The sequence below is a fragment of the Scyliorhinus torazame genome, chromosome 1 (assembly GCF_047496885.1).
Source record: "Scyliorhinus torazame isolate Kashiwa2021f chromosome 1, sScyTor2.1, whole genome shotgun sequence".
Taxonomy (NCBI): domain Eukaryota; kingdom Metazoa; phylum Chordata; class Chondrichthyes; order Carcharhiniformes; family Scyliorhinidae; genus Scyliorhinus; species Scyliorhinus torazame.
The window spans coordinates 220,740,448-220,763,571 of NC_092707.1; the positions used below are offsets into that span (position 1 = coordinate 220,740,448).

The 23,124-nt window shown below is 50.2% G+C and overlaps 1 protein-coding gene across 4 annotated transcripts in view; it reads right to left on the reverse strand.

The window, feature by feature from the left end:
* The window catches only part of acat2 (acetyl-CoA acetyltransferase 2), a 224,354-nt gene extending 218,134 nt beyond the window's left edge, over window positions 1–6,220 (reverse strand). For 3 of the 4 annotated variants that reach the window (XM_072502534.1, XM_072502524.1, XM_072502515.1), the window contains exon 1: window positions 6,065–6,220. In XM_072502534.1, coding sequence (XP_072358635.1) covers window positions 6,065–6,116 — 52 coding nt within the window. In that variant the 5' untranslated portion in view covers window positions 6,117–6,220. The remainder of the gene's footprint in view (window positions 1–6,064) is intronic. The other variant, XM_072502532.1, reaches the window with a different exon arrangement.
* Between the last annotated feature and the right edge of the window lie 16,904 nt (window positions 6,221–23,124).

Below are 23,124 nucleotides of genomic sequence, written 5' to 3' on the forward strand. Positions count from 1 at the left end.
GGCGGAGGCGGGGGGAGGGGGCGGAGGCGGGGGGAGGGGGCGGAGGCGGGGGGAGGGGGCGGAGGCGTGGGGACGGGGCGGAGGCGTGGGGACGGGTAAGGTGCGCTTTCCAAGGCTGGTGCAGACTCGATGGGCCAAAAAGGCCCTTTCTCCAACACTGCAATGCTCTCCTTAACCAATACCATCACCCCTCCCCCTTTCCTATCTTTGCTGAACTCCTTGTACCCAGGAATATTTAACACTCAAACTTTCCCATCCTTCAGCCAGGCCTCGGTCATCGCCACATTATATTACCACAATGCAAATTCCCCTTTATGTTGGCTAAGGACACAAAATGTACTCTGGATGGGGGCCTTCAATGTCCACCACCAGGAGTGGCTCGATATGGGGCGGCATGGTGGTTAGCACTGCTGGATCACAGCTCCAGGGACCCGGGTTCAATTCCGGCTTCGGGTGACTGTCTGGAGTCTGCACATCCTCCCTGTATCTGCGTGGGTTTCCTCCGGATGCTCCGGTTTCCTCCCACAGCCCAAAGATGTGCAGGTTAGGTGGATTGGCCGTGCTAAATTGCCCTGTCGTGTCAAAAGGTGTGTAGGTTAGGTGGGGTTATGGGGTTACAGGGATAGGGTGGGGGAGTGAGCCTCGGGAGGGTGCTCTTTCAGAGGGTCAGTGCAATCTCGATGGGAATTCTATGATCTCACCGCTACTGACCAAGGTGGCTAGGTCCTGACAGACATAGCTGCTGGACTGTGTTTTTGGCAAGTGGTGAGGGAATCAAGAGGAAAAAGTCTTCTTGGTCTTGTCCTCACCAATCTACTTGTCACAGGTGCATCTGTCCAAGACAGTATTGGTAGTGACCACCGCACAGATCTTGTGGAAACAAAGTCCCGTCTTCACACTGAGGATACCCTTCATTGTGTTGTATGGCACTATCCCATTTATCATAGGATAAATTTTGAACAGAGCTGGAAACGCAAAACTGGCTATCCATTAGGCTCTGTGGGCCATTAACAGCAGAATTGTACACAGCCACAATCTGTTCTCTCATGGTCTGGCATATCCCCTGCTCTACCATTACTATCAACCACAGGATCAAGCCTGGTTCAATGGAGAGTGCAGGAGGGAATGCCAGTAGCAGCACCTAAAAATTAAGAGTCAACCTGGTGAAGCTACAACACAGGACTACTTGCATGCCAAACAGCGGAACCAGCAATAGACACCACAACCAACATATCATAGAATTTACAGCTCTGCACAGGTCTTGCTACATCCAGTCATTTAAAAAAATATATATTTTTTATTCTCCTCCTTTTTCACTTTATCTCCCAAATTTACACCCAACAATAAACAATAATCAGTAACAAATGTAATGTCAGTCCCCATATCAATAACAACGATCCCATCCTCCCACCAAACCCCAGACATTAGCCCGCATGTTAACATAAACAAATGACAAAAAGGAATCACCCATAGTCACCATCAACACACACAGTCCCTCTCCCCCCAACCCTCCCAGCCCCCAATCCCCCTAATGTTCGATGTGATCTAATTCTCGAAAGTGCATAATGAATAATGCCCATCAATTGTAGAGCCCCTCCATCCTTCCCCTCAGTTCAAATTTGACCTTTTCAAGCGTCAAGAATTCCAGCAGGTCCCCCCGCCACGCCAGGGCACAGGGTGGAGAGGTTGATCTCCACCCTAACGGGATCCACCTTCGGGCGATCAACGAGGCAAAGGCTACATCTGCCTCCGTGCCAGTTTCCAACCCCGGCTGGTACAACACCCCTAATATGGCCTCCCGGGGGCCCGGGTCCAGTTTCACGTGCACTACTTTAGAGATTACCCTAAAAACCTCCTTCCAGTAACCCTCCAGCTTTGGACAGGACCAAAACATATGAACGTGGTTTGCAGGGCCCATGTAGGAGACACACATCTTCTACCACCTCACAGAGCCGGCTCATCCTCGCCCTTGTAAGGTGTGTTCTATACACCACCTTCAGCTGTACCAGCCCCAACCTCGCACACGAGGTGGAGCGTTCACCCTCCGGAGCACCTCGCATCAGAACCCCTCCTCCATACCCTCTCCCAACTCTTCCTCCCACTTTGCCTTGATCCCTTCTAGCGGCGCCTTCTGCTCCTCCAAAATAGCCCCGTAAACCGCCGATACTACCCCCTTCTCCTGTTCCCCTATCGTCAGCACCTCCTCTAGCAACGTGGAAGCCAGCTCTACTGGGAAGCTCTGTGTCTCCTTTCTGGCAAAGTCTAGAACCTGCATGTATCTAAATATTTCCCCCTGCTCCAGCCCATACTTCGCTCCCAGCTCCTTCAATCCTGCAAAACGACCCCCAAGAAACAAATCTTTTAGTATCCTAAGTCCTTTCTCTTTCCATCTCCGAAAATTTCCATCCCACTTCCCTGGCTCAAATCTATGGTTCCCCAGAATCGGCATTTCCCTTGACCCTGCCCCCAACCCATAGTGCTGTCGAAACTGCCTTCAAACTCTCAACAAAGCTATTACTACCGGACTCCCTGAGTATCTCCCCGGGGCCGTCGGGAGCTGCGCTGTCGCTAGCGCCTTCAATCCCGACCCCCTACCCAAACTCTCCTCCATTCTGATTGCTACATCCAGTCATGAATGGGGATGGACAATTAAACGACTAACTGGAGGAAGAGGCTTCACAAACATTACCATGCTCAATGACAGGAGAGCCCAGCACATCAGTGCAAAAAGCACTGGCCTGATGTATTTGCAACCACAAGTGTTGGGTGGATGATTCATCTTGGCCTCCTCTTGAGGTCCCCAGCATCACAGATGGCAGTCTTTAGCCAATTCAATTCACTCCATGTGATATTAAGAAATGACTGAAGTCTCTAGCTACGGCAAAGGCTATGGGCCCTGACAATATCCCAGCAATACTACTGAAGACACAACTAGCTGCACCCCTAGCCAAGCTGCTCCAGTACAGCTATAATACGGCATCTACCCGGCAATGTGGAAAATTGCCCAGTAATGCCCTGGCCAAAAAAAGCAAGACAACCCCACCAATTAGCATCCCATCAGTCTACTCTCAATCATCAGCAAAATGAAGGGGTTATCAACAGTGCTATCAAGCGGCACTTACTTTGCAATAACCTGCTCACTGACGCTCAGTTTGGGTCCCGCCAGGGTCACTCAGCACCTGATCACATTCCAGCCCTTGTCTAAACATGGACATTTGGACAAAACAGCTGAGGCGAGGTGAGGGTGACTGGCCTTAACACCAAGGCAGCATTTGACGGAAGTGTGGCATCAGGAGCCCCAGCAAAACTGAAGTCATTGGGAATCAAAGGAAATCTCACCACAGGTTGGGTTTCAATTTCAAATCTAGCACAAAGGAAGATGGCAGTGGTCGTTGGAGATGAATCATCTTTGTCCCAGAATATCAGTCCCAGGATATCACTGCAGGAGTTCCTTAGGGTAGTGCCCGAGGTCCAACCACCTTCAGCTGTTACATGAATGGCCTTCCCTCCACCATAAAGTCAGAAGTGAGAATGTTCATAAGTTCATAAGATATAGGAGCAGAATTAGGCCATTTGGCTCATCGAGTCTGCTCCGCCATGCGATCATGGCTGATATGCTCCTCATCTGTTACCTACAATGCTACAGACCAAGAGCTGAATAACAAAATCAGCCAGAGCATCTCCTCCCTAGAACACATGACCTAGGAGCAGGAGTAGGCAATTTATCCTCCCGAGCCTAACGCCCTCAATATGATCGTGGCTGATCCCATCCTGGCCTCAACTCCACCGTCCTGCCCGTTCTCCATACCCTTCAACCCATTACCAATTTAAAATCTGTCTAAATCAGGGGCAGCACGGTGGCGCATTGATTAGCATTGCTGCCTCACGGCGTCAAGGTCCCAGGTTCGATCCCGGCTCTGGGTCGCTGTCCGTGTGGAGTTTGCACATTCTCCCCATGTCTGCGTGGGTTTCACCCCCACAACCCAAAGATGTGCAGGGTAGGTGGATTGGCCATGCAAAATTGTCCCTTAATTGAAAAAAATGAATTGGATACTCTAAAAAAAATTTTTTTTAATTTGTCTGAATCCTCCTTAAATTTACTTACTGTCCCTGCATCCACCGCACTCTCGGGTAGCAAATTCCACAAATTCACAACCCTTTAGGAGTAGTTGTTTTCCCTCAAATCTGTTTTAAATTTGCTACCTCTCATTCCAAGATTATGGCCTCTCGTTTTAGAATGCCGCACAAGAGGAAACATCCGCTCCGCGTCTACTTTATCCATACCTTTTAGCATCTTGTATACCTCAATTAGATCTCCCCTCATTCTTCTAAACTCTAGAAAGTATAGGCTTAAACTGTTCAATCTCTCCTCATATGACAAATCCACCATTTCTGGAATCAGTCTAATGAGCCTCCTCTGAACTGCCTCCAATGCCACTACATCTACACAAGGGGACCAAAACTGTGCACAATACTCCAGGTACGGTCTTACTAATACCTTGTATAGTTGCAACACTTCCTTACCTTTATACGCAATTCCTTTAGCTATAAATGCCAACATTCCATTTGTTTTCCTCATTATTCACTGCACCATTTGCGACTCAAATACTAAGCAGTCCTTGTCCATATGCAGCAAGATCTGGACAATATTCAGCCTTAGACTGATAAGTGACAAATAATATTCATGACACATAAGTGCCAGGCAATGACCATCTCCAACAAGAGAGAATCCAACCATTGTCCCTTGACATCCAATGGCATTACCATCACTGAATCCCCCACTATTCTAGGGGTTACCATTGACCAGAAACTGAACTGAACTAGTCATATACTGTGGCTACACGAACAGGACAGAAGCTATGAATCTTGTGGCGAGTAACTCACCTACTGGTATCTCGAAGCCTGCCCACCATCTCTAATGCACAAGTCAAGAGTGTGATGGAATACTCTCCACTTGCCTAGAGGACTGCTGCTCCAACAGCACTCAAGAAAGCTCAACACTATCCAAGACAAAACAGTCTGTTTGATTAATACTCTATCCATCCCCTTCAACATTCACTCCCTGCACCACTGATGCACAGTGACAGCAATTGCAAACTGCAAGCACAACAGCAACTCACCTAAGCTCTTTCAACAATACCTTCCAAAACCCGATCCTCTAACATATAGCTCAAGCCATGATGTGGAGATGCCGGCGTTGGACTGGGGTGATCACAGTAAGAGGTCTTATACCACCAGGTTAAAGTCCAAGAGGTTTGTTTCGAATCACTAGCTTTCGGAGCAGCTCCTTCATCAGGTGAGTGATGACATAGGTCAAGGGTAGCAAATGCCTTGCAACACACAACCTGCAAGTTCTCCTCCAAGTCACACACCATTGCGGCTTGGAACCATATCGCCGTTCCTTCATTATTTTGCTTTGTCAAATCCTGGAACTCCCTTCCTAATAGCACAGAGGGTATACCTACACCACAGGGACTGTAGCAGCTCACCACATCCCACGAATGAAAGGAAAAAAAGTGTTCACATTCTTTAGTATAGAAACGGATGCTGCATTTGTCCATTTATACAAAAGCAATATTCTTTTTGAAATTAATTACCTTTTTCTAAACGTTCTGTGCTGTTTAAAGGACTTTGATCTTTGTTTAAAAAAATAAAGTAGCTGAAATGCTGCCAGGTTTCTGATGTTTGTATTGTGAGATGGGATTCCACGGAGCTAAGAGACATTTCATGTTTCAGTTAATTAATTTTGACAAAAGGTTTTAGGATTTGGAAAGCAGGTTACATTCAGTCCAGTTTAAGAGTGTGAATATTGTTGCTTCTTTTACCCTCACGAAGCCTTGTGAAAGAAAGCAGTCAGCCCGGTGCTGGTGTGAACAGCTGGCCAGACTATGAGGAGACGGCAGTGTGCGGCTGCCTGGCACCGCAGCCAGTGCAGGATAGGCCGCGGCTCTACAGGCCCGGCACACAGCAAGCCGGCTTCCCTCGCACAGCCTGGAAAGCAGGAGGGCCACCGCATCTTGCCCCGACTCCGCCCGCCCGCGCCCACTCCGAGCCACTATCTCACCGATCGGGGTTCTGGCAGCAGAGACAACAACCACATCCTCATCCTGCTCCATGGTAAATGCAGGCGAGTGTCCGGGGAGGAGCCACACCGCGGGCGGGGGCTATGTCCACGCTGCCCCTCCCAAACTCACTTCATTTACATGTGTAATGAGCTGAGGAAGAAAATGTATCATTATCAAAACGACTTTCAAAATGAATGTGGACTCCATCCAGGGCCGTCTATGGACATTATAATGCAGTGTGGAAGTATTTCATTTTGGATTCAGAGACTGTTAACAGCACAGAATGTCATTCGGCCATGTCCATGTCAACTCTCAATAAGAACAATCCATCTGGTACCAACCAGCCCCGCTGTTTTCTGGTGCATTGTTTTTCCTCTTCAGATAGAACCAGCCAGCCAGCACTCACTCGGTTTGAATGTCACTTGCGTGTGTCATGACATCCATATTAACATATCATGGTGCAATCACACACACACACACACACACACACCGATGGACAGGTAGACAGACCAATCAACACACACGCAACATCACAGCCAATCACCAGTGAGAGCACACGCACTATAAAACAGGGAACACCACAGTTCCCGATCATTCCACCGGGAGATAGCTCAGAGCACAGAGCTCACAGCGAGCCACTCAGACATACATCATGTGCTGAGTGCCTCACTAAGGTAGTGCTAGGGCTGGGTCCACAGGTTAGCTGGTGAAGTACGAACCACAGCCAGAAGTTAACAGTTGTTATTGTACAGAATAATAAAACAGAGTTGCACCATCTACAACCGTGTTGGTTCGTTTGTATATCGGAACACCCAACACGACATGATACCAGGATTAGAAACTCGCCAGCAACTGTGAAACCTACCTGCACCTCTTCAGAGGTCCGCCACCCTGCGCCATGGACACCATCAGCCCTCCGCAGCCGCTCCAAATCGCTGGAAATCTCGGCGTCAACTGGAAGCTGTTTAAACAGCGCTTCCAGCTCTTCCTAGAAGCCACAGACAAGGAGAATGCATCTGACACCAGGAAGATCGTCCTCCTCCTCTCCATGGCGGGGCAACATCCACATCTACAACTCCCTGGCATTCGCGGAAGGCGAGGACATGACGAAGTACAAGACAGTCCTTCTAAAATTTGAGCAACACTGCAGCGTCGAAGTGAATGAGAGCTTCGCGAGGTACCTCTTCCAGCAGCGCCTGCAGGGTAGGGATGAGCCTTTTCAGTTTTTTTTGACACACCTCCGTATCCTCACGCAGTCCTGCGGCTATGAAGCCACCTCAGATTCCATGATTCAGGACCAGATAGTTTTTGGGGTCACCTCGGACACCCTACGCCAGCAGCTCCTCAAAATAAAGTGCCTCACCCTAGCCACCGCCATCGAAACCTGCGTCCTCCACGAAAACGCAACCAGCTGGTACCCCCAATTCCAGGCGGCCGAATCGGCAAGTCAGGGGTCCTACGAGAGCGAGCGGGTCCAGTCAATCGAGTTCCTCCCGGCCCGCGGCCCGGACGAGGGCGGCCATTTCGCACGCTTTCCGAGGCCTCCCGCGCTTGTACGCACCAAAAGAGGAGACGTCGATGCAGAGGGACGTGACGCGCAGGCGCGCTCTACGCAGGACGGAACTGCACATGCACGGTGGCGCAACGAACGCCATGACGTCACGACGTGCGGCAACTGTGGAGCCAAAACTCGACAATGCCTCCCCTGTGGCAAGATGGGCCACTACGCTGCCTGCTGTCGAGCAGCTCAACCTGCCAACGCTCCGCAATTCCGCCAGCCTCGCAGGGACGTGCGGGCCATTCAGCCTCCATATACCGAGTCATACCCTGATAACGTACAGACCGGTGATACCGATGACCGTGAACCCTTCCGCGTTGCGGTAATAGACAGAAATCGGATGTCCCCAAGTAGGTCCCACCAGCCGATGCCAGTGCACAGCGTTAATCCGGGCGATGAATGGTGTGCCACCCTAACGGTCAACCGATCACCAATCACATTCCGCTTAGACACTGGTGCCTCCGCCAATCTCATTGCATGGTCAGCCTTCTACACCTTGAAGGTCAAACCACCGATTCGGCCATCCCACTGTCAGTTGGTCGATTACAACGGTAATGTTATCTCGGCCATGGGGTCTTGACAGCTCGAGGTTGCACACAATTCATACACAGCCACACTGTCTTTTGAGATAGTTGGATCCTCGAAGGACTCTCTGCTAGGCGCACAGGCGTGCAAGATCCTCCACCTCGTTCAGCGGGTGTACACTCTGTCTCCAGAAGGCAATTCCGATTTCCCGGATGCAGACTTTAGGGCACAGCTCCACTCGCTCCTCGCCCAAAACCAGGAGGTTTTCGAGTGCATGGGCACATTGCCCTACACTTACAGAATACGGCTCAAACCGGACATCACCCCGGTCATTCACGCACCTCGTAGAGTCCCAGCACCACTCAAGGACCGCCTCAAGCAGCAGCTGCAGGATCTGCAGGACCAAGGAATGTTTTCCCGGGTCACGGAGCCTACGCCATGGGTCAGCTCCATGGTGTGCGTAAAAAAGCCCCCTGGCGAGCTCCGGATCTGTATCGACCCGAAAGACCTGAACAATAACATCATTAGGGAACACTACCCCATACCCAAATGGGAAGAAATCACGAGCGAAATGGCCCGGGCTAAAATTTTTACAAAGCTTGATAATTCAAAGGGTTTTTGGCAGATTCAGCTGGATCAGTCCAGCAGGAAGCTGTGCACTTTCAACACTCCCTTTGGCAGATACTGCTACAATAGGATGCCGTTTGGCATCATCTCGGCATCCGAGGTGTTTCATCGAATCATGGAACAGATGATGGAGGGCATCGAAGGGGTGCGCGTCTATATTGACGACGTGATCATCTGGTCCACCACACCACAGGAGCACATCAGTCATCTCCAGCATGTCTTTGCTCGGATACGAGAGCACGGCCTGCGCCTCAACCGAGCCAAGTGTTCTTTTGGCCAAACTGAGCTAAAGTTTCTGGGGGACCACATATCCCGGTCAGGGGTGCATCCGGATGCCGACGAAGTGACAGCTATTGCAGCCATGCCGCAGCCGGCAGACAAGAAGGCAGTGCTACGCTTTCTCGGGATGGTCAACTTCCTGGGGAAGTTTATTCCCAACCTTGCCTCGCACACAACGGCTCTTCGCTACCTGGTGAAGAAGACTACGGATTTCCAGTGGCTGCCCGCACACCAGAAGGAATGGGAGGAGCTCAAGATCAAGCTCACCACCGCCCCCCGGTATTGGTGTTCTTCGACACTACTCAAGACACAAAGATCTCGACTGATGCCAGCAGTCCGGCATTGGGGCGGTACACCTGCAACGGGACAACACTGCATCATGGGTCCCGGTCGCCTATGCCTCGCGGGCCATGACCCCCACAGAACAGCGCTATGCGCAGATTGAGAAGGAGTGCCTGGATTTGTTAACCGGCATAGATAAATTCCACGACTATGTGTATGGTCTTCCGCAGTTCACCGTGGAGACCGACCATCGCCCCCTGGTCGGCATCATACAAAAGGACCTTAATGAGATGACACCTCGCCTCCAGCGCATTCTGCTCAAGCTCCGGAGGTACGACTTCCAACTGGTCTACACCCCGGGAAAGGACCTCATCATCGCGGATGCCCTGTCCAGAGCAGTGAGCACACCGCCCGAATCGGGGGGGTTCGTCTGTCAGGTCGACGCACATGTAGCCTTCACATCGGCCAATCTGCCAGCAAGTCTGGCCCACATTCGCCGTGAGACTGCAGCTGACCCCCTTCTACAACGTGTGATGCGCCACATGACAGAAGGGTGGCTCAAGGGGCAGTGCCCACAATTCTACAATGTCCGGGATGACTTGGCCGTCATTGATGGTGTCCTCCTAAAGTTGGACCGGATTGTGATCCCACACAGCATACACCGGCTTGTCCTCGAACAATTGCACAAAGGCCACCTCGGGGTTGAAAAGTGCAGGCGGAGGGCCCGAGAAGCTGTCTACTGGCCGGGCATCAGCGACGACATCGCCAACATGGTGCTCAACTGCCCCACCTGCCAAAGGTTCCAGCCGGCGCAACCCCCTGAGACACTTCAGCCCCATGAGTTGGTAACGTCCCCCTGGGCGAAGGTGGGTGTGGACCATTTTCATGCGCTCGGCAGGGACTACGGCATCATAATTGACTATTTTTCCAATTATCCAGAGATAATCCAGGGAACTACAGGCCGGTGAGCCTTACTTCAGTGGTAGGGAAATTACTGGAAAGAATTCTTCGAGACAGGATCTACTCCCATTTGGAAGCAAATGGACGTATTAGTGAGAGGCAGCATGGTTTTGTGAAGGGGAGGCCGTGTCTCACTAACTTAATAGAGTTTTTCGAGGAGGTCACTAAGATGATTGATGCAGGTAGGGCAGTGGATGTTGTCTATGTGGACTTCAGTAAGACCTTTGACAAGGTCCCTCATGGCAGACTGGTGCAAAAGGTGAAGTCACACGGGATCAGGGGTGAGCTGGCAAGTTGGATACAGAACTGGCTAGGCCATAGAAGGCAGAGAGTAGCAATGGAAGGGTGCTTTTCTAATTGGAGGGCTGTGACTCGTGGTGTTTCGCAGGGATCAGTGAACATAGAACATAGAACAACACAGCGCAGTACAGGCCCTTCGGCCCACGATGTTGCACCGAAACAAAAGCCATCTAACCTACACTATGCCATTGTCATCCATATGTTTATCCAATAAACTTTTAAATGCCCTCAATGTTGGCGAGTTCACTACTGTAGCAGGTAGGGCATTCCACGGCCTCACTATTCTTTGCGTAAAGAACCTACCTCTGACCTCTGTCCTATATCTAGTTTAAAGTTATGTCCCCTCGTGCCAGCCATTTCCATCCGCGGGAGAAGGCTCTCACTGTCCACCCTATCCAACCCCCTGATCATTTTGTATGCCTCTATTAAGTCTCCTCTTAACCTCCTTCTCTCCAACGAAAATAACCTCAAGTCCATCAGCCTTTCCTCATAAGATTTTCCCTCCATACCAGGCAACATCCTGGTAAATCTCCTCTGCACCCGCTCCAAAGCCTCCACGTCCTTCCTATAATGCGGTGACCAGAACTGTACGCAATACTCCAAATGCGGCCATACCAGAGTTCTGTACAGCTGCAACATGACCTCCCGACTCCGGAACTCAATCCCTCTACCAATAAAGGCCAACACTCCATAGGCCTTCTTCACAACCCTATCAACCTGGGTGGCAACTTTCAGGGATCTATGTACATGGACACCTAGATCCCTCTGCTCATCCACACTTTCAAGAACTTTACCATTAGCCAAATATTCCGCATTCCTGTTATTCCTTCCAAAGTGAATCACCTCACACTTCTCTACATTAAACTCCATTTGCCACCTCTCAGCCCAGCTCTGCAGCTTATCTATATCCCTCTGTAACCTGCTACATCCTTCCACACTATCGACAACACCACCGACTTTAGTATCGTCTGCAAATTTACTCACCCACCCTTCTGCGCCTTCCTCTAGGTCATTGATAAAAATGATAAACAGCAACGGCCCCAGAACAGATCCTTGTGGTACTCCACTTGTGACTGTACTCCATTCTCAACATTTCCCATCAACCACCACCCTCTGTCTTCTTTCAGCTAGCCAATTTCTGATCCACATCTCTAAATCACCCTCAATCCCCAGCCTCCGTATTTTCTGCAATAGCCTACTGTGGGGAACCTTATCAAACGCTTTGCTGAAATCCATATACACCACATCAACTGCTCTACCCTCATCTACCTGTTCAGTCACCTTCTCAAAGAACTCAATAAGGTTTGTGAGGCATGACCTACCCTTCACAAAGCCATGCTGACTATCCCTGATCATATTATTCCTATCCAGATGATTATAAATCTTGTCTCTTATAATCCCCTCCAAGACTTTACCCACTACAGACGTGAGGCTCACCGGTCTATAGTTGCCGGGGTTGTCTCTGCTCCCCTTTTTGAACAAAGGGACCACATTTGCTGTCCTCCAGTCCTCTGGCACTATTCCTGTAGCCAATGATGACGTCAAAATCAAAGCCAGCAATCTCTTCCCTGGCCTCCCAGAGAATTCTAGGATAAATCCCATCAGGTCCCGGGGACTTATCTATTTTAAGCCTGTCCAGAATTGCCAACACCTCTTCCCTACGTACCTCAATGCCATCTATTCTATTAGCCTGGGACTCAGCATTCTCCTCCACAACATTATCTTTTTCCTGAGTGAATACTGACGAAAAATATTCCTTTAGTATCTCGCCTATCTCTTATTGACGAAAAATATTCCTTTAGTATCTCGCCTATCTCTTCAGACTCCACACACAATTTCCCATCCCTGTCCTTGACTGGTCCTACTCTATCCCTAGTCATTCGCTTATTCCTGACATACCTATAGAAAGCTTTTGGGTTTTCCTTGATCCTTCCTGCCAAATACTTCTCATGTCCCCTCCTTGCTCGTCTTAGCTCTCTCTTTAGATCCTTCCTCGCTACCTTGTAACTATCCATCGCCCCAACTGAAACTTCACACCTCATCTTCACATAGGCCTCCTTCTTCCTCTTAACAAGAGATTCCACTTCCTTGGTAAACCACGGTTCCCTCGCTCGACGCCTTCCTCCCTGCCTGACCGGTACATACTTATCAAGAACACGCAGTAGCTGATCCTTGAACAAGCCCCACTTATCCAGTGTGCCCAACACTTGCAGCCTACTTCTCCACCTTATCCCCCCAAGTCACGTCTAATGGCATCATAATTGCCCTTCCCCCAGCTATAACTCTTGCCCTGCGGTGTATACTTATCCCTTTCCATCATTAACGTAAACGTCACCAAATTGTGGTCACTGTCCCCAAAGTGCTCTCCTACCTCCAAATCCAACACCTGGCCTGGTTCATTACCCAAAACCAAATCCAACGTGGCCTCGCCTCTTGTTGGCCTGTCAACATATTGTTTCAGGAAACCCTCCTGCACACACTGTACAAAAAACGACCCATCTATTGTACTCGAACTATATCTTTTCCAGTCAATATTTGGAAAGTTAAAGTCTCCCATAATAACTACCCTGTTACTTTCGCTCTTATCCAGAATCATCTTCGCCATCCTTTCCTCTACATCCCTAGAACGATTAGGAGGCCTATAAAAAACTCCTTTCCTGTTTCTAACTTCAGCCCATACTACCTCGGAAGAAGAGTCCCCATCTAGCATCCTCTCCGCCACCGTAATACTGCTCTTGACTAGCAGCGCCACACCTCCCCCTCTTTTGCCTCCTTCTCTGAGCTTACTAAAACACCTAAACCCCGGAACCTGCAACATCCATTCCTGTCCCTGCTCTATCCATGTCTCTGAAATGGCCACAACATTGAAGTCCCAGGTACCAACCCATGCTGCCAGTTCCCCTACCTTGTTTCGTATACTCCTGGCATTGAAGTAGACACACTTCAAACCACCTACCTGAGCACTGGCCCCCTCCTGCGACGTCAAATCTGTGCTCCTGACCACTATACTCTCATTCTCCCTTACCCTAAAACTACAATCCAGGTTCCCATGCCCCTGCTGCATTAGTTTAAACCCCCCCAAAGAGCACTAACAAATCTCCCCCCCAGGATATTTGTGCCCCTTGGGTTCAGATGTAGACCATCCTGTCTGTAGAGGTCCCACCTTCCCCAGAAAGAGCCCCAGTTATCCAGAAATCTGAATCCCTCCTGCCTGCACCATCCCTGTAGCCACGTGTTTAAATGCTCTCTCTCCCTATTCCTCATCTCACTATCACGTGGCACGGGCAACAACCCAGAGATAACAACTCTGTTTGTTCTAGTTCTGAGCTTCCATCCTAGCTCCCTGAAAGCCTGCCTGACATCCTTGTCCCCTTTCCTACCTATGTCGTTAGTGCCAATGTGGACCATGACTTGGGGCTGCTCCCCCTCCCCCCTAAGGACCCGGAAAACACGATCCGAGACATCACGTACCCTTGCACCTGGGAGGCAACATACCAAACGTGAGTCTCTCACGCTCCCACAAAATCTCCTATCTGTGCCCCTGACTATAGAGTCCCCAATTACTAATGCTCTGCTCCTCTCCCCCCGTCCCTTCTGAGCAACAGGGACAGACTCCGTGCCAGAGGCCCGTACCCCATGGCTTAAGCCGTCCCCCCCACAAGTATCCAAAGCGGTATACTTGTTTCTCAGGGGGACGACCGCAGGGGATCCCTGCACTGACTGCTTTTTCCCAGTCCCTCTTACAGTTACCCACCTATCTCCAATCTTTGGTGTAACTAATTCCCTGAAGCTGCTATCTATGACCCCTTCTGCCTCCCGAATGATCCGAAGTCCTTCCAACTCCAGCTCCAGTTCCCTAACTCGGTCTTGGAGGAGCTGGAGATGGCAGCACTTCCTGCAGGTAAAATCAGCAGGGACCTTTGCTGTTCGTAGTATATGTAAATGATTTGGAGGAAAATGTAACTGGTCTGATTAGTAAGTTTGCAGACGACACAAAAGTTGGTGGAATTGCGGATAGCGATGAGGACTGTCAGAGGATACAGCAGGATTTAGATTGTTTGGAGACTTGGGCGGAGAGATGGCAGATGGAGTTTAATCCGGACAAATGTAAGGTAATGCATTTTGGAAGGTCTAATGCAGGTAGGGAATATACAGTGAATGGTAGAACCCCCAAGAGTATTGAAAGTCAAAGAGATCTAGGAGTACAGGTCCACAGGTCACTGAAAGGGGCAACACAGGTGGAGAAGGTAGTCAAGAAGGCATACGGCATGCTTGCCTTCATTGGCCGGGGCATTGAGTATAAGAATTGGCAAGTCATGTTGCAGCTGTATAGAACCTTAGTTAGGCCACACTTGGAGTATAGTGTTCAATTCTGGTCGCCACACTACCAGAAGGATGTGGAGGCTTTCGAGAGGGTGCAGAAGGGATTTACCAGAATGTTGCCTGGTATGGAGGGCATTAGCTATGAGGAGCGGTTGAATAAACTCGGTTTGTTCTCACTGGAACGAAGGAGGTTGAGGGGTGACCTGATAGAGGTCTACAAAATTATGAGGGGCATAGACAGAGTGGATAGTCAGAGGCTTTTCCCCGGGGTAGAGGGGTCAATTACTAGGGGCATAGGTTTAAGGTGAGAGGGGCAAGGTTTAGAGTAGATGTACGAGGCAAGTGTTTTACGCAGAGGGTAGTGGGTGTCTGGAACTCGCTACTGGAGGAGGTGGTGGAAGCAGGGACGATAGTGACATTTAAGGGGCATCTTGACAAATACATGAATAGGATGGGAATAGAGGGATACGGACCCAGGAAGTGTAGAAGATTGTAGTTTAGTCGGGCAGCATGGTCAACACGGGCTTGGTGGGCCGAAGGGCCTGTTCCTGTGCTGTACATTTCTTTGTTTGCTTTGTCATACGCCTGCACGACTTGACATCATCAGCTGTAATCAGAGCATGTAAAGAAAGCTTCACTCGCTTTCACTCGCCATGGCATTCTGCTTACCGTCATGTCGGACAATGGGCCCTGTTTTGCGAGCCAAGAATGGTCTTCTTTTGCCGCTTCATATGGCTTCACACACGTGATGTCCAGCCCTTTGCATCCCCAGTCGAATGGCAAGGCGGAAAAGGGCGTCCATATCGTGAAGCGGCTCCTCTGCAAGGCTGCTGATGCCGGATCTGACTTCTGTTTAGCCCTGCTGGCCTATTGCTCGGCCCAACTGTCCACAGGCCTCTCACCAGCCCAGCTGTTGATGGGTCGCACCCTCAGGACCACTGTGCCGTCCATTCATGTTCCTAAACCCGACCATGCTCCAGTACTGCAAAGGATGCGACAGCAGCGTGCTCAGCAGAAGATGGCACATGACACTAGGGCAACTGATCTTCCTGCCCTGGCGCCTGGAGACAACGTCCGCATACACCTACCAGAGGGTGGCTGGTCGGCAACTGCCGAGGTTCTCCGCCGCATGGCTCCCCGCTCGTTCCTGGTTCGCATGCCTGATGGCTCCATTCGCCGGCGTAATCAGCGGGGCCTTCGGCTGCTTCCGCGCTCGCTACGTGATCATGCACCGGTGCCACGCCCTCCTGTTGTCCCTGATGGCGACTTCGTGGAGCTTCCTGCCACTCTGCCTATTCCTCTAACGCCCGTGGCCAGGCCCATTCATAGAATTTACAGTGCAGAAGGAGGCCATTCGGCCCATCGAGTCTGCACTGGCTCTTGGAAAGAGCACCCTACCCAAGGTCAACACCTCCACCCTATCCCCGTAACCCAGTAACCATCCCAACACTAAGGGCAATTTTGGACACTAAGGGCAATTTATCATGGCCAATCCACCTAATCTGCACATCTTTGGACTGTGGGAGGAAACCGGAGCACCCGGAGGAAACCCACGCACACACGGGGAGAACGTGCAGACTACGCACAGAGAGTGACCCAAGCCGGAATCGAACCTGGGACCCTGGAGTTGTGAAGCAATTGTGCTATCCACAATGCTACCGTGCTGCCCCCATTCCTCAGCCGGTGGATCCTGACCCACCCTTGAGGCGGTCAACCTGAATTCGTCGCCCACCTACTAGACTGGACTTATGAGCCTGTTTGCACATTGGACTCACTGAATTGTTGTGCAACAATGTTAACGTGTTTCTCTTTTTTGTCGTTCCAGGAGTTCTCTTTCGATATTTGATGATTGCACTTGTTTTGTTTGTGGTACAACCTCGTTGCTATGTTGCACCTGACACCTTCCTATGTACATAGTTTAGCTTCATGAACATGTTGTAAATATTGCACACACATACTCAGCCGCACTCAGTACACACCAATATTTATTACCATGTAGGCACATATCCTTGTGAAAAGGGGGGATGTCATGATATCCATATAAACATATCATGGTGCAATCACACACACACACACACACACACTGATGGACAGGTAGACGGACCAATCAACAAACACGCAACATCACAGCCAATCACCAGTGAGAGCACACGCACTATAAAACAGGGAACACCACAGTTCCCGCTCATTCCACCAGGAGATAGCTCAGAGCACAGAGCTCACAGCGAGCCACTCAGACATACACCATGTGCTGAGTGCCTCTCTAAGATAGTGCTAGGGCTGGGTCCACAAGTCAACTGGTGAAGTACGAACCACAGCCAGAAGTTAACAGTTGTTATTGTACAGAATAATAAAACAGAGTTGTACCATCTACAACCGTGTTGGTTCGTTTGTATATCGGAACACCCAACACGACAGCGTGGACTCTCCGCTTGTATCTCGGAATAAACCTTCTCTTTAACCTCACAACTCAGTGTGGACTCCTTCCTTTGGCAGACATAATATTGGCAACAAGGAGCAAAACTGGTCCGCTGTCGACACTGAAGCCTTCCTGCTCATCCATCTCCTGGGACTCCAGTTGCAGGTCAAGACCCACGGTCCCCTGCAATGCCTCTGTTTGGCCACATGGATGCATTCGATGCCGGGGTAGAAGACTGGGCCCAATATGCAGAGCGCATGAGCTACTATTTTCGGGCCAATAAAATGACAGAAGAGAAACAACAAACGGTGATCTTGCTGATGATGTGCGGGGCTCAGACATCTGGGTTATCTGAGACCTCACATATCCGGATGCGCTGGACATCCACACCATCGACCAGCTTGTGGGACTCATCGGGTGGCATTTTAGCATTCTCCTTTGTGATCATCCAGAATTACCATCTTACTAAAATGCACGGTGCCCCAGGTGAGTCCATGACAGAATTCATGACCCGACTACGCAGTCTCGCTGAATTTTGTGAAGACGGGACCTCCCTCTCAGATGCACCGTCGGATTGCCTTGTCTGTGGCATCGATGACGCTGAGACTCAATGATGGCTCCTGGGACAACCCACTTTGATGCTCCAGCAGATGTTCCAGATCGCCCTGTCTCAGATGAACACGGAGTGCGGCATTTAAAAGATCCAGGGGATGGAGATCAAAGCCCTGGGATGCGGATCTTTGCATGGCATCCCCCACCCCCACCCCCCTCAACCCCACCCGGTCGGGCAGGCAACAGGGCCCCAGCCAATGGTCGCCAAACCATCCACCTCACCCAGAACCTTTGGTGCACAGGCCAAAGGTGATGTGCCTCTGTGTGCAATGTGCGGTGGCCGGTTTCTGGGTGGCCGCCGACAGAGCTGGCCACTGTGGTTCTGGCCCCCTGGTCAAAGTCGGTGCCAGCCCAGCTACAGGGCCTGTCACTTTGACGCTCCAGATGAAGAGGAGTCCGAGATGCAGCTCCATTACCTGGCAGCACCCCACATCCACATCCCTGTGCAGGTAAATGGGCACTGGCTGGGCATCGAACTGGACACTGGGGTGGCAGTGTCAGTAATGGACAAGGGCACATCCGACCATATTCAGCGGGGTGTTCGGATGGTGACTTAGGCACCTACCCCGGCTCATCTGGCTACCAATACGGGGGAGCAATTGCAAAACATGCGCACAGTGTGGATCCCCTTTGCGTATGTGCAATGCCCTCTGAATGTGGTTTGGGCGATGGCCTCAGCCTCCAGGGGCACGATTGGCTATACCACCTCCGCTTTGACTGGCACCACATCCTACAGATAGGTTCTGGCAGGCTGCTCGGTAAATTCCTCAGTCTTGGGACCATCCAAGGCGCCGTGGCCAAAACCAACATCGACCCGGAGTCTCAACCACGGTCTTTCCGGGCACGGCTGTCCCCTATGCTTTGGTGGACAAGGTGAACATGGAACTCGACCGCTTGGAGAACCTGGACAACATTTGGCCTGTGCGCTTTTCCGATTGGCTAGCACCGGTGGTCCCGGTTCTGAAACCGGACAGGATCATGCACCTCTGTGGCGACTATAAATTAAATTAATGATTAATACCGCCTCGAGGTTGGACCGATGTCCCATCCCCCACATTAAGGGCCAAGCTCCTGGTGGATGCACGTTCACCAAGCTTGGTATGAGCAACGCCTACCTGCAGCTGACGCTGGAATTATGTAACTATCAACGCATCATGTAATGCAGCACGTCTGCATGAATATACCCGGTTGCCTTTTGGAGTTTCAAAGAACAACAAAGAACAAAGAAATGTACAGCACAGGAACAGGCCCTTCGGCCCTCCAAGCCCGTGCCGACCATACTGCCCGACTAAACTACAATCTTCTACACTTCCTGGGTCCGTATCCTTCTATTCCCATCCTATTCATATATTTGTCAAGATGCCCCTTAAATGTCCCTATCGTCCCTGCTTCCACTACCTCCTCCGGTAGTGAGTTCCAGGCACCCACTACCCTCTGCGTAGAAAACTTGCCTCGTACATCTACTCTAAACCTTGCCCCTCTCACCTTAAACCTATGCCCCCTAGTAATTGACCCCTCTACCCTGGGGAAAAGCCTCTGACTATCCACTCTGTCTATGCCCCTCATAATTTTGTATACCTCTATCAGGTCGCCCCTCAACCTCCTTCGTTCCAGTGAGAACAAACCGAGTGTATTCAATCGCTCCTCATAGCTTATGCCCTCCATACCAGGCAACATTCTGGAAAATCTCTTCTGCACCCTCTCTAAAGCCTCCACATCCTTCTGGTAGTGTGGCGACCAGAATTGAACACTATACTCCAAGTGTGGCCTAACTAAGGTTCTATACAGCTGCAACATGACTTGCCAATTCTTATACTCAATGCCCCGGCCAATGAAGGCAAGCATGCCGTATGCCTTCTTGACTACCTTCTCCACCTGTGTTGCCCCTTTCAATGACCTGTGGACCTGTACTCCTAGATCTCTTTGACTTTCAATACTCTTGAGGGTTCTACCATTCACTGTATATTCCCTACCTGCATTAGACCTTCCAAAATGCATTACCTCACATTTGTCCGGATTAAACTCCATCTGCCATCTCTCCGCCCAAGTCTCCAGACAATCTAAATCCTGCTGTATCCTCAGACAGTCCTCATCGCTATCCGCAATTCCACCAACCTTTGTGTCGTCTGCAAACTTACTAATCAGACCAGTTACATTTTCCTCCAAATCATTTATATATACTACAAAGAGCAAAGGTCCCAGCACTGATCCCTGTGGAACACCACTGGTCACAGCCCTCCAATTAGAAAAGCATCCCTCCATTGCTACCCTCTGCCTTCTATGGCCTAGCCAGTTCTGTATCCACCTTGCCAGTTCACCCCTGATCCTGTGTGACTTCACCTTTTGTACTAGTCTACCATGAGGGACCTTGTCAAAGGCCTTACTGAAGTCCATATAGACAACATCTACTGCCATACCTGCATCAATCATCTTAGTGACCTCCTCGAAAAACTCTATCAAGTTAGTGAGACACGACCTCCCCTTCACAAAACCGTGCTGCCTCTCACTAATACGTCCATTTGCTTCCAAATGGGAGTAGATCCTGTCTCGAAGAATTCTCTCCAGTAATTTCCCTACCACTGAAGTAAGGCTCACCGGCCTGTAGTTCCCGGGATTATCCTTGCTACCCTTCTTAAACAGAGGAACAACATTGGCTATTCTCCAGTCCTCCGGGACATCCCCTGAAGACAGTGAGGATTCAAAGATTTCTGTCAAGGCCTCAGCAATTTCCTCTCCAGCCTCCTTCAGTATTCTGGGGTAGATCCCATCAGGCCCTGGGGACTTATCTACCTTAATATTTTTTAAGACACCCAACACCTCGTCTTTTTGGGTCACAATGTGACCCAGGCTATCTACACCCCCTTCTCCAGGCTCAACATCTACCAATTCCTTCTCTTTGGTGAATACTGATGCAAAGTATTCATTTAGTACCTCGCCCATTTCCTCTGGCTCCACACATAGATTCCCTTGCCTATCCTTCAGTGGGCCAACCCTTTCCCTGGCTACCCTCTTGCTTTTTATGTACGTGTAAAAAGCCTTGGGATTTTCCTTAACCCTATTTGCCAATGACTTTTCATGACCCCTTCTAGCCCTCCTGACTCCTTGCTTAAGTTCCTTCCTACTTTCCTTATATGCCACACAGGCTTCGTCTGTTCCCAGCCTTTTAGCCCTGACAAATGCCTCCTTTTTCTTTTTGACGAGGCCTACAATATCACTCGTCATCCAAGGTTCCCGAAAATTGCCGTATTTATCTTTCTTCCTCACAGGAACATGCCTGTCCTGTATTCCTTTCAACTGACACTTGAAAGCCTCCCACATGTCAGATGTTGACTTGCCCTCAAACATCCGCCCCCAATCTATGTTCTTCAGTTCCCGCCTAATATTGTTATAATTAGCCTTCCCCCAATTTAGCACATTCATCCTCGGACCACTCTTATCCTTGTCCACCAGTACTTTAAAACTTACTGAATTGTGGTCACTGTTACCGAAATGCTCCCCTACTGAAACATCTACCACGTGGCCGGGCTCATTCCCCAATACCAGGTCCAGTACCGCCCCTTCCCTAGTTTACATATTGTTTTAAGAAGCCCTCCTGGATGCTCCTTACAAACTCCGCCCCGTCTAAGCCCCTGGCACTAAGTGAGTCCCAGTCAATATTGGGGAAGTTGAAGTCTCCCATCACCACAACCCTGTTGTTTTTACTCTTTTCCAAAATCTGTCTACCTATCTGCTCCTCTATCTCCCGCTGGCTGTTGGGAGGCCTGTAGTATACCCCCAACATTGTGACTGCACCCTTCTTATTCCTGATCTCTACCCATATAGCCTCACTGCCCTCTGAGGTGTCCTCTCGCAGTATAGCTGTGATATTCTCCCGAACAAGTAGCGCAACTCCGCCTCCCCTTTTACATCCCCCTCTATCCCGCCTGAAACATCCAAATCCTGGAACGTTTAGCTGCCAATCCTGCCCTTCCCTCAACCAGGTCTCTGTAATGGCCACAGCATCATAGTTCCAAGTAGTAATCCAAGCTCTAAGTTCATCTGCCTTACCCGTAATGCTCCTTGCATTAAAACATATGCACTTCAGGCCACCAGACCCGCTGTGTTCAGCAACTTCTCCCCGTCTGCTCTGCCTCAGAGCCACACTGTCCCTATTCCCTAGTTCTCCCTCAATGCTCTCACCTTCTGACCTATTGCTCCCGTGCCCACCCCCCTGCCATACTAGTTTAAACCCTCCCGTGTGACACTAGCAAACCTCGCGGCCAGGATATTTATGCCTCTCCGGTTTGCTTCATTCTGTGCGGCCACCCACAGGTCACAGTATATCTTGATGATGTCCTGGTCATGGACACAGCAGAACAGGAGAATGTATGGAGTCTGGAGGTGGCACTTCAACGGTTTCTGGAGTTTGGCATCTGTCTGTGGCAGGCAAAATGTATATTAAATGCCAAGGAGGTCATCTACTTTGGCTATCGCACAGACAGTGACAGGTTACACCTGATGGAAGACAAGATGCGCGCCATACAGTTGGCCCTCGCGTCAACGGACACGACGGAACTCCGCTCGTTCATTCGTTTGGTGAACTACAACGGCAAATCTGTCTCGAACCTGGCGGCAGTACTGGCCCCTCTCCACCTTTTGAAGAAACACTAGGACTAGCTCTGAGGTGCAGCCTGGGAGACAGCTTTTCATCGTATCAAACGGCAACTATCCTTGTCTTGACCCACTATGACAGGAGTAAACCCCTGATAGTCACTTGTGACGCATTCCTTACGGGATCGGGGTGGTCCTGGCCCATCAGATGCCAGACGGTAGAGAACGGCTAATCATTTTTGCATCCCAGACACTGACTGCCACCGAGCGCAAATATGTGCAGATTGAGAAGGGGGTTGGCCGTGGTCTTAGCAGTGAAAATGTTCCACCCATACTTCTATGGTTGTCACTTTGTTCTTGTTATGGACCACAAACCCCTCCTGGGTCTATTTTGAGAAGATATGGCGATTCCACCCACTGCGTTGGCACGCATCCAGCGATGGGCACTTACGAGTACTCTTTTGGGCATCAGCCGGGGATTCAAATAGCACATGCCGATGCACTGAGCTGGCTGTCCCTACCAACTGAAGCCTCACCTCCCCCTCAGGTGAACGAGATAGTGGCCGAGTTGAATTTTATAGTCT